The sequence below is a fragment of the Ctenopharyngodon idella genome, chromosome 16 (assembly GCF_019924925.1).
Source record: "Ctenopharyngodon idella isolate HZGC_01 chromosome 16, HZGC01, whole genome shotgun sequence".
In the NCBI taxonomy this organism is placed as follows: Eukaryota; Metazoa; Chordata; class Actinopteri; order Cypriniformes; family Xenocyprididae; genus Ctenopharyngodon; species Ctenopharyngodon idella.
Window position 1 is genome coordinate 16,474,081 of NC_067235.1, and position 15,746 is coordinate 16,489,826.

At 38.4% G+C, this 15,746-nt stretch overlaps 1 protein-coding gene and 1 long non-coding RNA gene across 2 annotated transcripts in view; one reads left to right on the top strand and one right to left on the bottom strand.

Moving 5' to 3' along the window:
* The window catches only part of trim108 (tripartite motif containing 108), a 54,527-nt gene extending 53,807 nt beyond the window's left edge, over positions 1-720 (top strand). Inside the window, exon 7 of the mRNA XM_051865944.1 lies at positions 560-720. Within this exon, the coding sequence (XP_051721904.1) occupies positions 560-720 (161 nt within the window). The remainder of the gene's footprint in view (positions 1-559) is intronic.
* Positions 721-1,026: 306 nt separating this feature from the next.
* LOC127497112 (uncharacterized) lies at positions 1,027-6,696 on the bottom strand. Its single transcript, XR_007925455.1, has 3 exons — positions 6,369-6,696; positions 5,567-5,653; positions 1,027-1,079 (listed from the first exon to the last, which is right to left on the bottom strand). It is a non-coding gene; the product is annotated as an uncharacterized LOC127497112 (long non-coding RNA).
* Positions 6,697-15,746: the final 9,050 nt, after the last annotated feature.

Here is a 15,746-nt window from a genome sequence, read left to right on the forward strand (position 1 = left end):
AAGGATTTGACTTTGCATTGAAATGATCAGCGTATAAATAATAAAAAAAGAAAAGAAAAAAGAAAAAAAATCAAAATACATCTGTAAATATGTCATGATAATTAACAGACTTGTAGTTTCATCATTTAAAATAAACTATTGAAACATTTAAAAAGCCTTCTGTAAAAAGTTTAAAGTTAGAGGAAGTAAAGTTAGAAAGGTAAAATTACCATGTATTTATATTATAATTTCTGTCTGTGGAAATAACCATTCATGTTTATTAAGGTAACTATATTGTTTTGATGATCACTTTATTTAAATCATTTTTAAAGCAGTCTATATTATATTTAGCACTGAAAAATGATCATATTCACAAACATAAAGATAAATCTTGCTGTAATCTTGCCTGTTATTTGTTTTTACTCTAATACTGTAGTAGGCATCTCTATTTCCTCTGGGTGGTGTGAGTCCTTCCTCCCTACAAAATAATTAAATACAATTAACTGACCTCTCGTAAGTTTTTACTATGTTTAAAGATTGTTACAGATCAATGTGAATCATTAGATTCTGTGTCGCTCAGATCTCACCAGCTCTTCTTGCACAGATGATTTGAAGAAGAATCACAGCAGGAGCAGCAAACAATGCAGTCTTAACAATAATCATAATCACTACAGGAAAGATGTATGGACAGATGAAAGAGAGAATAGAGAGAAAGAAGAGAATGAATCTGTGAAACTGTAAATGACATTGTAGATAAAATCAAGGATATAAAACAATTAACAATTATTTATAAACCATTAAATTCACTTCATTAAAAATAATGGTATAGAGTTATCAGCATTAAAAAACATGCAAAGACGTTTCATACCTCTGAATAATGATCCAGCAGTAGTTGGAATCTGTGTTTTCTCTGTAGTTGATGCTAGAGAGAGGATGGATTTTAGTTCAGATGTGCCATATTGTGTAAATTCAAAAATACTAACTGATCACACAAAAAATACCTTGCTGTGTAACCGAAGGTCTGTGTGCAGCGGAAGTCATACCAGAGTTTGAGGTAATGATCCGATTATCTGTATAAGAGAGTTTTTTTTCAGATGCACCTATAAAATACAAAATATATGAAATACTGTATTGTCTTGCATTTTATTTAACATCTCTGGGTAGCAAAAACTGCCTTGTATCCTCATAAAGTCTTCTGTTAAGTTAGGAGCTATTAATAGCCTCCTGTAGAAATAGATCATATATTATCAGCTGAAATTGATCATTACATCTGTACTGCATGCCTTGTATGTTACAGTTTTACTGTTTAATGTTGATGATTTATGATTATTTTGAGAGATAGATTTATACAGACAACAGACTATATAGTCATGACTCACGATCCGTCTAACAAAAGGACCTTCGGCCTGATGTATAAACGTTGCATACGCACAAAATGAGCATTGAAATATGTGTAGAGGGAGACCGGTATTATTGTAACATGGGGACAGCTGTAACACCAACAATCATAAACTAGGAGTCCTGAGATCATTTCAGTGTTTACCTACTTCCTCTCAGATCCCTTATGAATGGTTATCAAGGCTGGAAAAGCCTTTTTTTTTTTTTCTGACCAAAACTATGATTTGTTTAGTACATAAGCTTTTGTTGATAAAATCATTTAGGCCCCTAACTTATATTAGATTAAATTGTAGTTTCTCCGGCAAAATGTAATGTATACACTAAATGACAGGGGAGGGTTGTAACAATTTAAATATGGATCTTTACTGGGTTTTTTTTTTTTTTTTATCACTATCACTTAACATTCCTGTGAAATGCCATGTTTTAATGTTTTAACAAATGCAAGAGAATTGCTTAGCTCATGATAATTCCCCTGACACTTGACTTTGAGTGTTAGGACTGATCATGCTCAAACGTGATTTCTTCATGATTAAAATACAGTATAAATGTATTTCTCAAGTATTAACTGCACCCAGAGGATATTCTGTATTAAAGTCCCCCTGAAATCAAAATTTAAGTGTTTTTAGCTTTTTAGTATGAATATGTTAGCCTTAAGGTTATGAATAAGCGGGTGTGTTCCAAAACAATGACAAAATTCACATTTAGTAGATATAAGCATTCAAAACATAAAGTCTCTCACTTCCGCTAAAATGGATCACGGATTTTCATGACATCACAGCGGACTTCAGCTTCTTATCAGATCTTCTGTCCAATCAAATGCTCTCTAGAATCTAAAGTCCCGCCCACTACATTATAAACAGACGCTGAAGCTGCAGCTGAAATCGGTCACTTGTTCACACATTTACTATTTGCATGGTGAATGGCACTAGTGTGCTATATAGGGGATAGGGGATGATTAAGACAGTGTAAATATGCTTTCCATTGAAGCATACAGTCTGCTCCGGTCCAGAGACATGAGAGCACAGAGCGGATCATATCCGCAAGTCGCCGCAGACCACAAAAGGTATCGGATCCATTTGAATTCTGCACAAAATGCTATATTTTAAAGCAACATGGAGGAGATTAGGAGGAGAAACGGTTAGAGATTAGAAGGAAACTACGGTTTAACTGAGCTCAACCATCCTGGCCGAGCTGTGATATAAACAAAACGCTATTGGTTATTTTAAAAAAAGGGGAGGAGCTGTTCGATATGTCCCACCCTGTCTTCCTGTTTCAGTTGAAATTACGTCAACACATTGAATAATGCTGCGCGTTCCAAGGCACTTCAGTGGGCCTTTAAAAGATTAGTTCACTTCACAATTAAAATTTCCTGATAATTTACTCACCCCCAATGTCATCTAAGATGTTTATGTTTTTCTTTCTTCAGTCGAAAAGAAATTATGGTTTTTGATGAAAACATTACAGGATTTTTCCCCATATAGTGGACTTCAACGGCTACCAGTGGGTTGAAGGTCAAAATTGCAGTTTCAATGCAGCTTCAAAGGGCTCTACAAGATGAGGAATAAGGGTCTTATCTCGCGAACCGATCGGACATTTAAAAAAAAAAAAAAAAATTATATACTTTTTAACCACAAATGCTCGTCTTGCACTAGCACTGCGATGCGCCACGCATTACCTAATCATGTTGGAAAGGTTCCCCCTCCTTTTTTTCCCCTTTCTCTCTGTACCAAGAGGCTAGTCTTAGCCACACCTACATATTAACCAGCTGTCTTTGATGATCCATTAATCACCACTTGTTTAAGAATACCTGTTAGAGCAATTGATGTGTGTCCTGAAGAAGGCTGTGTTGCCGAAACACGTAGATCTACTTTTAACTGGTTTTAATGATTTAAGCCCAGTTCATTGAAGGCTTTTTACTTTACCACGCAAGTGCCTTGGAAGTATTTCGTCTACATAATTTGAATATTTTTATTTTAAACAAGACACGGTTGCTGAATGATTTTTAGCAATGTGACGGCACAAACAGCATTTACAGTCCACCTATATTGTAGTGTCTTTAAACACGGTAGGCTATTACATGGATGGAAATATTCATATGGAAATAATATGCAGATGAGAATATGCAGTAAAGCTATAGGCGTTGTAAGCTCCATATGGTTATTTTGGGAAGGAGATGGGGTGGGGATGCACAGGTTCTGACTTAGCATATAGTTTTACAAGTCTGAAAAATTTTGAGCATACGCACACTTTAAGGATGAAATCAAAGTTTTATACATAACATGAGGCTCCAGGACCCATTGACAAATATGATTAAAAAGTTACGGGTAACACTTTACATTAAGGTTCCCTTTGTAAAGGGTTTATAGATGTGTTTGTTAATGACTCATTACAAATGCATTATAAGTCGTTGATAAGCAGTTATAACTGCATGAATAACTTTAACATAATACCTGCCAAATAGTGAGCCATTTTTAACTCACATGTTATAAATGCTTAATAAATGTATTTATTCACACATATTTTACTCAGAACCAGATTTCTGGTTATTTTATGATGTAGCAAAAATATACTGTTATGGTGAGACTGAAGGGTTATTTATTTGTGGTTTTCTCAATAATATCTCATGACTTATGTCACTTTTCTCACTGTTGCTCATCAGACTTTACTCTGTACATTACCCATGATACTCTGAAAAATGGCCATGATGCCTATTCAGAGGAATGTATAAAAACTGTTTTCATGTTTATCCAGATAAAATGATCAAACTTTTTTGAAAAAACAAAACAAACAAACAAATAAATAAACAAACATATGAGCACAGCCATAACTTGATGAGATATTAATAATAAAAATGTGATTACATTATTAGTTACCTATGAACCCTAATGAAGGGTGAACCATTTATTCATGAGTTATAAATATTAGTAACTTGTGAAAGTGAACCTTAATGTAAAGTGAAGTCATGGGTATCATGGGTAATGCACAGAGTAAAGTCTGATGAGCAACAGTGAGAAAAGTGACATGAGATATTATTGAGAAAACCACAAATAAATCACCCTTCAGTCTCACCATAACAGTATATTTTTGCTGCATCATAAAATAACCAGAAATCTGGTTCTGAGTAAAATATTTGTGAATAAATACATTTATTAAGCATTTATAACATGTGAGTTAAAATGGCTCACTATATTAAAGTCACCCTTTTTATTCATGCAGTTATAACTCCTGGTCACCTTATCCATTTGTAAATAAGTTATTAGTCATTAACAAACACCTTTATAAACCCTTTACAAAGGGAACCTTAAAGGGTTAGTTCACCCAAAAATGAAAATTCTGTCATTAATTACTCACCCTCGTGCCGTTTTACACCCGTAAGACCTTCGTTGATCTTCGGAACACAAATTAAGATATTTTAGTTGATGGCTCCGTGAGACTACATAGGGAGCAATGACATTTCCTCTCTCAAGATCCATAAAGGTACTAAAAACATATTTAAATCAGTTCATGTGAGAACAGTGGTTCAATATTAATATTATAAAGCGACGAGAATACTTTTGGTGCGCCAGAAAAAACAAAATAACGACTTATTTAGTGATGGCTGATTTCAAAACACTGCTTCAGGAAGATTCGGAGCATAATGAATCAGCGTGTCGAATCATGATTCGGATCGCGTGTCAAACCGCCAAACTGCTAAAATCACGTGACTTTGGTGCTCCGAACTGCGGATTCGACATGCTGATTCATTATGCTCCGAAGCTTCCTGAAGAAGTGTTTTGAAATCGGCCATCACTAAATAATTCGTTATTTTGTTTTTTTTGGCGCACCAAAAATATTCTCGTCACTTTATAATATTAATATTGACCCACTGTACTCACATGAACTGATTTAAGTATGTTTTTAGTACCTTTATGGATCTTGATAGAGGAAATGTCATTGCTCCCTATGTAGTCTCATGGAGCCATCGGATTTAAACAAAAATATCTTAATTTGTGTTCCGAAGATTAACGAAGGTCTTACGGGTCTGGAACGGCATGAGCGTGAGTAATAAATGACAGAATTTTCATTTTTGGGTGAACTAACCCTTTAATGTAAAGTGTTACCGAGTTACGTTCCAGATAAAGTGTGATGATAAAAAGTTTGTGAGAGACCACTGAAGTGAGAGACTGATGCTGTGTGACTGATCATGTACCTTGTGTCGGAGCTGCTGCTGTTCGGCTTGATTTCTTCTCAGAGTTTGAGCTGCCGACTGGAATCAGTGTTGTTGAATCAACTGGAGCTGCAGAAGATGAATGTTCAGATGCAGGACATTAACATCATATTTTCATACTCGATCATGACCAATGCTGGGTGGATTACTAACAAATTGTAATCCATTAGTGAATACAAATTACATGATGAAAATTTTACTATTTTAGGCAATATAATCTGATTACTTTTTGATTACTTTTGACCCAACTCATTTGTCACATTGATTTCAATAGAACAATCTTGTAGCATATTGATATAACAGTGGAAAGAGAAAGAAAATATATTCCACTCTTTGTTATCAACAATGTGAAGTGCATTAAACATGCTTTCTTAAACTGGGGTTTGACAAATTGATGAATAGCTAATTAATTCAATCTTAAAAATGTTAAATATTTTTAAAAATATTTTAAAATAAAACAATCAAAATAAAATGTTTACTAAGAAATTTTTTACTTGTATTTGCTGTGTGGCCTCTAAATTTTCCATGCAATTATAGCTGTCTAACTAGTGGCCGTGTGTGAAATTCCACAAATCTTGAAGAATTTCCGAACATATATAAGCAATAGGCTTTTTTTTTTTTTTTTTTTTAAGATAAAAAAAAAAGGATAAAGATTACGAAAAATTACGAAAGATTTTAAAAATAAAAAGAATTAGGGAAAATCAGTGAATTATAAATAATTTGTTTTGTGAATATTAAAGGAATAGTTCACTTTCAAATAAAAATTTCCTGATAATTTACTCACCCCCATGTCATCCAAGATGTCCATGTCCTTCTTTCTTCAGTTGAAAAGAAATTAAGGTTTTTAATGAAAACATTCCAGGATCATTCTCCTTATAATGGACTTCAATTGTCTCCAAACAGTTGAAGGTCAAAATTACAGTTTTATTGCAGCTTCAAAGGGCTTTAAACGATACCAGACGAGGAATAAGGGTCTTATCTAGCGAAACGACCTATCGTTTTCAAAAAAAAAAAAAATCAAAATGTATATGCTTTATAGGCACAAATGATCGCATCACAAGTGCTTCCACCAGAACGCGATTCCGTATTCTTCAAAAAGCTTATGCTGAACGTCCAACGCCTTCCCTATTCAACTTACGGAAAAAAACGGAACAGGTGCCGCGTTCGTTCCGTAAGTTGAATAGGGAAGGCGTAGGACATTCAGCGTAAGCTTTTTGAAGAATAATACAGAATCGCGTTCTGGTGGAAGCACTAGTGATTAGGGTTGGGTATTGTTTTAATTTTAATGATTCCGATTCCGGTTCTGCTTATCGAATCCGGTTCTTATCGATTCTCGATTCCGATTCCAATATTTTTTTTTATGGAGAGAAAAAAAGAGCAAATACTTCAGGAATAATGTTTTTACCTTTTATTCTTGCCACATTTAGGCTATAACCAGTAGGCTGTAACTGTTTTGTACCTGAGTATGAGACGCTGCTATTGCTAATATTAGCTGTATCTGGTGCTTTAGGACTCGCGGCTGGGTTAGAGTTCACAGTTCGTTATTTCAAATGTAGGCGCGTTGTTTCAAATGTTCGTTATTTCAATGCGGACCGCAGGTCATGTGACAAGAACCAACCGATCAGCTTCGGCCTTTCCATAACAACATCAAAAGCTCAGCCGGGTTTTATTTCTCATCTCCATAAATATATCTAAAGCTAATGCAAGGGCTAGAAATCAATTAATCCTTTGCTGATACTTCCTCGGCTTGTCATCATGCAGAGCGCGGTTCATGGTTGAAAAAGCGAAAGCGCTTTGGAAAGGAGGAGAAAGTGGCGCGGCCGCGCTTTCCACGCGTTTCTGGACGCGACATATGAACGGCCCCAAACACGATGCATTCCTTCAGATTAATGCCGTGTTGAAGCAAAAGTCAGTGCCGATTGTAATGCGTAACTGCGTACGTGCGTGATGAGATAAGGTCCTTGTCGCGGGTCCTAGCAGATAGATACAACTGTAAAATGCTCACTGCTGTTCACCGTGCGAGAATGACTGAAAAAAATCGATAAACAGAATCGAAATGCGCGCGTCGTATCGAATACCCGATTCTTTGAAATTTGGAACCGGTTCTAAAATGGAACCGGTTCTCGATACCCAACCCTACTTGTGATGCAATCATTTGTGCCTATAAAGTAGGGCTGCACGATTAATCGTAATCGAATCGAAATCGCGATTTGGCTTAGTGCGATTATGACATGGCAAAGGTTGCGATTTTTAATTATATAAATATGTACACAGCGTGTTAGTGAAGAGCTGCTCTGTGATCAGTAGTAAATGATGCTCCATCTGAGAGCACTGCATTAGAAAAAGCAACACACATCAAATATACAAACTTTCCAAACATGAGAAGCCTTTATGAACTTCTTTTCTAACAAAAAACAACATTTAATGTGTTTTTACTCCAAACTCACTTCTGTTTTTGGTTTAATATTTTTATTTAGCAATAATGATAAAAATAATTAGTCAAAATAATATATTAGCACAAAATTTCGGGCCAAATTGTGCAGCCCTACAAACAAGCAAAACAAGCCTGGTATTGTTTATACATTATATATATATATATATATATATATATATATAATTTGTTTTATAAAATCACATTTTAAATCGCAAATCGCAATTTTAACCAGAAAAATCGCAATTACATTTTTTCTCTAAATCGTGCAGCCCTACTATAAAGCATATACATTTTGATTTTTTTTAGAAAATGACCGATCGTTTTGCTAGATAAGACCCTTATTCCTCGTCTGGTATCATTTAAAGCCCTTTGAAGCTGCACTGAAACTGTAATTTTGACCTTCAACCGTTTGGAGACCATTGAAGTCCACTATAAGGAGAATAATCCTGGAATGTTTTCATCAAAAACCTTCATTTCTTTTCGACTGAAGAAAGAAGGACATGGACATTTTGGATGACAAGGTGGTGAGTAAATTATCAGGAAATTTTTTTTTGAAAGTGGACTAATCCTTTAAGTAATCATGTAATCAATAAAATTGAACTATGGTCTGATTATGAGTATTTTAAAATCTCACATAATCTTTACAAGTATTTAATTTTAGGAATCTGATCTAATCCAGATTACATATAATCAGTTACCCAGCACCGCACATGAAATTTGTGATCCATCATCACTGTTTACAGTCGCAGTCGTTGGAAAGAGAGATGTCAGTTTCCATTTAGGCTGTTTCTATAGTTAAAGCAGCTGCTCAGGACCCCCAAGCCACTGCAAAGCATATTAAAAGCTGCAAGTAAGACCCAGGCAGCTGTTATGGCTCAATTAGACAGTTTTAGGGAGCCCCTTGTAGCCTGAGAGGGAAGAGTGTTACTGCAAAAAGAGGGCTGTAGCGTAAAATGTTTTTCCATATCAAGTATAAAGGAAAAAGGATGAGGAGAAACACAGGCAGACCACAGATGTGACTGTGAGCAGCTTCATGATTAGATGGTGCTTGTTCATTGTCATGAATTAAATCTCAACAGTTAGCTGATATTTACACTTGTGTCTTGTTTTTTAAAGGTACGGGTTTTCTGACATTTTTGCTATATTACTAAGGTTTAGACAAAAGACATGGATATGACAACATCATTGATGATCTTGCTTCTAAGAAGTTAAAGAAGCAGAAATTCTGTTCAGTGAATAATGGGGGTAATAAGATGTTTCTCCCCTTTATGCCCAGAAATGGCCCTGGTTACCATATAACCACATGAAGCTGTTTATGCCACATTTATATGAAACTAATCTAGAGCCCATAAACCTTCAGTTTGTCCTGAATTAATGACTATTAATCATCGTGTCATGTCTCTGTCAGAGAGTCCTCTGAAATTGAATATTGTTTTACCTGAATACTTGACAGTATATGTGGCTGAGGTCTTCACTTGATTTCTCTGAGTAACCAGACATCTCCACTCTCTGTTGAGATCTTCATTCAGGAGTGTTGTAGTCAGATTGCTGATACAGTGTGTTGAGGAGAATGATATCTGATATCTGGAGCCTGTCATCACTCTAACACCAGCGTGATTCACCCAGATCAGCTCAATTCCCTCAGAACGGACCAAAGTATCACAAGAGACTCTTTCATAATACAAACGACAGTAGAGAGTCACAGAGCTGCCTGGTCTGATCTCAGTCTGTGAGGATGATGAAGAGACTGAAACAGAAAATAAGACTGAAATGACACTACAGATTTTAGTCCTAAGATTACACATAAGATTACACATAAGGATAATGTTGTTCTTTTAAACTTCAACATATAATCATAAAATTTACAGAAACGCTGACCATGAAGAAAATGCAGATAAACACGTTCATCAGTTCTTTGTTGTCCATTCACATATTGTTGGCAGGCGTACATCCCATAATCTTCTTGTGTGACTTTTTTGATGTTCAGAGCGCAGTCAGACCCCAGACTCAGTCTCTCGCGTCTCTCTATGTTATCCTTCTTTTTCCCTCCAGCAATCAGTTCAACTGTCTCTGAATGTCTGGTATAGATCCATACAGTTGATGTGCAGCCAGAAAGAGCATTATTACAGGGCAGATGGACATTTTCACCAGAAGTCCTGAACACATGAGTTACTTCAGCTACAGTCATACCTGAAACAGTACATTTGAGTGATCATATTTTATTAAATATCAATAAATTAAAACAGAAAATGGGGAAAAAAAAAACAGCACATGCGATCACAACATGAACATCAGTAAAAATAAATCTTCAATCTAACTTTTAGTCAGACTCAATGCCAAAGTAATTAAATGAATTAATTTAATTAATTTGGATCTTCACATCATACAGATCTTTCAAGCCATCTTGACTATATAAACATTTCTTTACCTGTCAGAAGTGACATGATCAGTCCCAGCAGACACATGTGACAGCGATCAGCCATTTTCTGTTTCTGTCAGTCTTTATTTTGTTTATAAAGTTCTTTTTAAAACATCATCAGCCCCTCATGCGGTTGTTAACTTCCTCTGATCTGACCAACTGACTGTTTAGTGCTGACACTATATACAGCTGTATTTCTTTGAATATGCTCCTGTGGAATCACTATTAAGTCAAATGTGCTATTGACGCCTTCTATAGAGTCCCATTTTAGACTGATGGGTGTGAATTTTCACACATTCAGGTGGCAGTTCCTGTTGTTTCTTAAAGTGGGTTTCCTTTTACATTTTTGCTATAGTTGCTACAAAACATTTACAAATTCTCTAGTGGTGCAGTGTAACAAATGTTTAGCTCCAAATGTGCTCCAACACACCTGGTTATATTTATAATTTATTAAAGTAAAAAAGTTCAAATTAGTTGATTCAGGTGTGCTTAAATAAAGTTAAACCTGATATTAATGTCACAACCGGCTCAAGGCCGTGACAAATAAGAGGAGGACTAGTAAGTTGGTAGGGTTGCAAAAAAAACTGTTTATTAACATAAATAGAAAAATATATAAAGCAGAAAATCACTTACAAAAATAACTCCAATTTCTGTCTTACACATGGTGTTAAAATATCAGACAGAACCAAATTCAAAGTAATAGCAAAAGCAAAAGAAACAAACAAGAACAAAAAGCAAACACAAGCTAAACAGAAGCAAACAAATCTCACAACCCCCTCATAATGACACAAGCCTCTTCGTACTCTCACAAGCTCCCCTTTAATAAGGGAAGAAACAGGTGCCAATCATTCTCTTAATTAGCCTGAACAGTAGCAGATTCTCGCGATGAGTCTCCCAGCCACACCCACCGGTCGACAACAGCAGGAATAACAGGAGGCCGGTTTGCATTTTAACAAATTAACAGTCAAATTGGCCGATACAAAGTGATCAAACAGTGCTCTAATCTGAATCAAGTGTTCCTCCCAAGTTTGACTAAAAACAACGACATTGTCTAAATATACAGCGCAGCCCCTCAACCCAGATATAACTCGATTCATTAAACGTTGAAATATTTTGGGAGCATTGCGCAATCCGAAACTCATAACCTTGTAAGAAAATAACCCTGAAGGCTTAATAAAAGCAGAAATCTCTCGAGGCCTTTGTTAAGTCTTCATGTAGACAAGAAGCACAAAACTCTGTGTTCCTCTTAGGAGACTTTAATAACTAATATGAACAAGCAGGATAACATGCTTGCACATGCTCAGCATTCTTTCTCACTCTTCTCACTTACTTCCTATGTATATATCTAACTCAAGAAGCTCTAGTGCCATCTAGTGGTGCATTAATGTAAGGACATCACATATTCCCCTCTTAGTTAAATTAATTCTTTCTTTAGCTGACAAATGGCATGAAATAGAAATAAAGAACATCAAATCTGCAATGTATCAACAATTTCATATGTATATGAATCATACCCTTAGCAACACATTAAATGAATGCAAAAGAGCATTGGTGGTCAGTCCATTATCCAGCGCTTTAGTCGGCACGGGTGCGAGACACGATGCATGCCACTTCCTTCCATCATCCAAGAGGTAGGTGTAAGTGCCAACTTTTTTCCTAACCTCAACTGGAGGAGTGAATTTTGGATGGGCTTTTGGTACATGTACTGACTTTTTAATGCGCACTTTATCCCCTTTTTGGAAAGAAAAATGGCGCACTCGATGCTTGTGGTCAAAGCGAGATTTCATGACATCCTGACGTGATGAAACACACTTCTGCAGTTGTTTAGGCTCATGACCAGAAGGTGAGGGTTTCAGGACATTGAGGCGGGTACGCATTTTCCTTCCATGAAGTAATTTGAAGGGGGAAACGCCTGTTACAGCATGAGGTGTAGCGCGATAGATCTGCAGGAAGTCAGTCACTGTTGTTTTCCATGGTGCTGATTGTAGGATTGCTGATTGAACTGTACTTTTAAGAACTCTGTGAAAGCGTTCAATAGCTCCATTTGCAGCAGAATGATACACTGATGTGTGAATGTGCTTAATGTCACTCTCTTTCAGGAACGCAGCGAACTCTGGGGAAGTGAACTGAGGTCCATTATCACTGACCAGAGTGGTTGGGTTGCCGTGTCTACTGAAGACAGAGGTAAAAAATGCAGTCACCTGATTTGTTGCAACAGAGCAGTAAAGGCTACCTCGGGCCGTTTACTATAATAGTTAGTGAGTGTCAGAACATATCGACAGTCCCAGACAGCAGTCTCGAAAGGGCCCACAATGTCTATCGCCAGTTTTTCCCAAGGTGCAGAAGGTAAAGGAACAGGCTGGAGTGGAACAGCAGAGGCTTTTCGCAGCAGAAGATGGAGGCCATCCACTCGCAATTTGTGTGCGCAGTGCAGAGAGTTCAGAATAGTGAGCAGAGGCAGCAGCAAACTCATCCTGGGATATGGCAGTTGGACCAGTGGACAGTAAAGCAACAAACTCGGGCTCGGTATCCGACTCGGCATCCGAAGTAAGAGGCAGGGGCAAGCGGGACAGACAATCTGCAGTGTGGTTTTCAGATTCAGCACGGTACTCAACTGCGTAGTGATATCATAACAATGCGACCCACAGTATATAAGGGGCATCCAGATTACATGTCATCCTCTTTTTGTCTTCAGGGACTTTTTTGTTTGAAGCACATAGTGGCAAATAAAAAGAAAATGAAATGAACAGACTTACTAAGAGGTTTGTGAAATGTGTTGATCCGTGTCCACGTTATCTGACACCAAATGACACACACGTTCTGTGCGTTCTCTGTCTGGGGGAAGAGCACACATGGGAAGTTCTCGAGGGGGCTGCCTGTGTAAATTGCGAGCGCTTTCCTTTGAAAACGCTCCGGTCTTGTCTGGCTCTCTTCTCGAGGGGAGAAAGTTCAGCATCTGGACCTGGTGGCTCTGGTCCCGCTCGTGCTGAGGCAGAGCGGAGACTCAGGTCATGGGGTTCCCAGATGGAGCTCACTGAGCAGTTTGAGAGGGGCGTGGACCTCTCGAACGGCTCGGCGGCTGACGTGGCAGCGCTGCTGGGAGAGGATGCAAGTTCGTCTGCATCCTCAGGTCCAACGGCCAGCACTTTTCCAGCCAAGCAGGAGATGGCAGAGGAGGGTAGAGAAGGTGAGTTTATTGATATTACTGATATTACAGTTGCCATGGCAGCGTGTTAGGAGAGAACTTGACGATCGGTTTCTCTGGCCATAGCCCTCCAACTCTAGTGAGCCTTCCATTCCTTCCTGACCTACATACTGAGGTTGAGAAGGCATGGAAAAACCCAAACTCTGCGCGAATCCATCGAAATCAGTGAGCAAATTTCGCTGATGTCGAGGGATTGGCCGATTATGGGTATATGTCGATGCCACCGATTGACAAGACGTTCATGAACTACTCTCGTATCGGGGCAGACATCGACACTGAAGGCTCTAATCCTGCCATCTAGACCTCTTAAAGTGACATCACGTCTAAATGGCAGGGCATACGCGGCAGCAGGCCAGGCTGGTGCTGCTCTGCACACAATGGCTGTGTTGCAGACGTACCAGGCGGACCTGCTGAGGGACTTAGACCAGGGGGCGGGGCTCTCCCCTGAAGCGGTCGTAGAGCTGTTCTGCACCACGGATTTGGCACTCCGGGCCACCAAACAGTCGATCGATGGCGGCAATGGTGGCCACAGAGCGCCATTTGTGGTTGAACTTGGCGGACATCGGGGAGAAAGAAAAATCCATTCTCCTCGATGCCCCGGTTTCACCCTCTGAGCTTTTTGGGACCTCCGTCGAGGCGGTGGTTGGAAAGTTCAGAGAGGCGAAGGCGCGCTCTGCAGCATTTAAGACCTGTATACTGCTGAGGTCTGAGTCCTCACCCAATGATGAAAATAAATCTGATGGTTTGCCTTTGGCTTTGATAGTAAGAGACCCTTTCAGGTTTGTAGGATGGCAGACTCCACGGTTTTCCATGGTGGTAGGTCACCGACCTGTGGCCGCAGGTGGAACTGTGCTCAGGTCTTTTTTAAAGCTTTTATAATACTAATGTATTTTTTAGACCACAGTTCCCTGTGTAGGTTTTTTGGGCATTCAGAAAAATTTTGTAATTATGTAGTTTTGTAAATTCTGTCATTTAAATATATATGTAGGGCCCTGAAGTTCCCTGTAGGTTGGCTAGAAGGATTTTAGAAAGAAATACCATTAATTTGGTTTTCTTAAGTGAGTGTACTGGTTTTTGCTTATTGTATGTTCTCTTGTGAGACCACCGCTCTCTTTTTTTCTAATTTATCAGCGAGTAAGCTGGCCTCCTCCCACTTGAGAGTGGTTTTGAGGCTGCTAATCGGATGCAGGCTGGCCTTCTTAAAAGCAGGCTGCCTTAATAGCCACCTCAGTTTAGGATAGTTTGTCTCCTATACTCATGGTTTGGAGAGTTTTATGTATCAAAGAGACGAGCCCTTCAGATAGATTTATGTCCAGCGCCAGCCCACGGGGCCACTTGACATTGTTACCTGATTAGCGTCACTCATCCTCAAATTAATTTAGTACAGCTAAGGTATTTGTGGTATTTTTTAGCCACCTTAGCGGTGTCATTTGAGTGATTATGCCTCCTCTCAGAGTTGTTCTGTAGAGGCCGCTGCTCTGAGGAGCGTCAGGTAGATCTATATGTTATGGGTTGGCCCTCACCCGGGCCGCCCTGATAGCTGGCCTAGGTTAGTGCTAGGGATAGTGAAGGCGGTCTGTTTAACATTCCTGCCTCTGACCCCTCATTAAGTGAGTGTAGGTTCCCTTTTGTATCTCCAGTGCTGGCCTCCTCTCATTTGAGAGTCGTCTGGCCATGAAGAGATAAAGTGCGTCAAAAGAGAATATAAATACAGGGGCCTTTATAGCTCTCTGTGCAGTTGTGTAGTTTTGCTAACGAAAGAAAGAGCATACAAGCAAGCAGCATGCAAATACTCAAATGAATTTGGAACCATTCTGTTCCACAGCAGGTAATTGTTGTGGTAGTATCGAGGTCAGATATATATAACTGTCTAAGTGTGTGCTGCTGGTTCTCTGCCAGAATCACATGTTCATCAGACATTGGTGTCATAATGAAGAGGTTAGAAAAGTAAGTATCAGCCAAAATCAAAAATGTTTCCCTTGGGTGATGGAGCTGCACACATCCTGGTTCAGGCCCTAATCTGCTCTCACTGTCATTACTGCATCTCACACTCGACTGCCCTCTAATGAACGACTAAAGGTCAGAACAGCAGAATCATTACAGA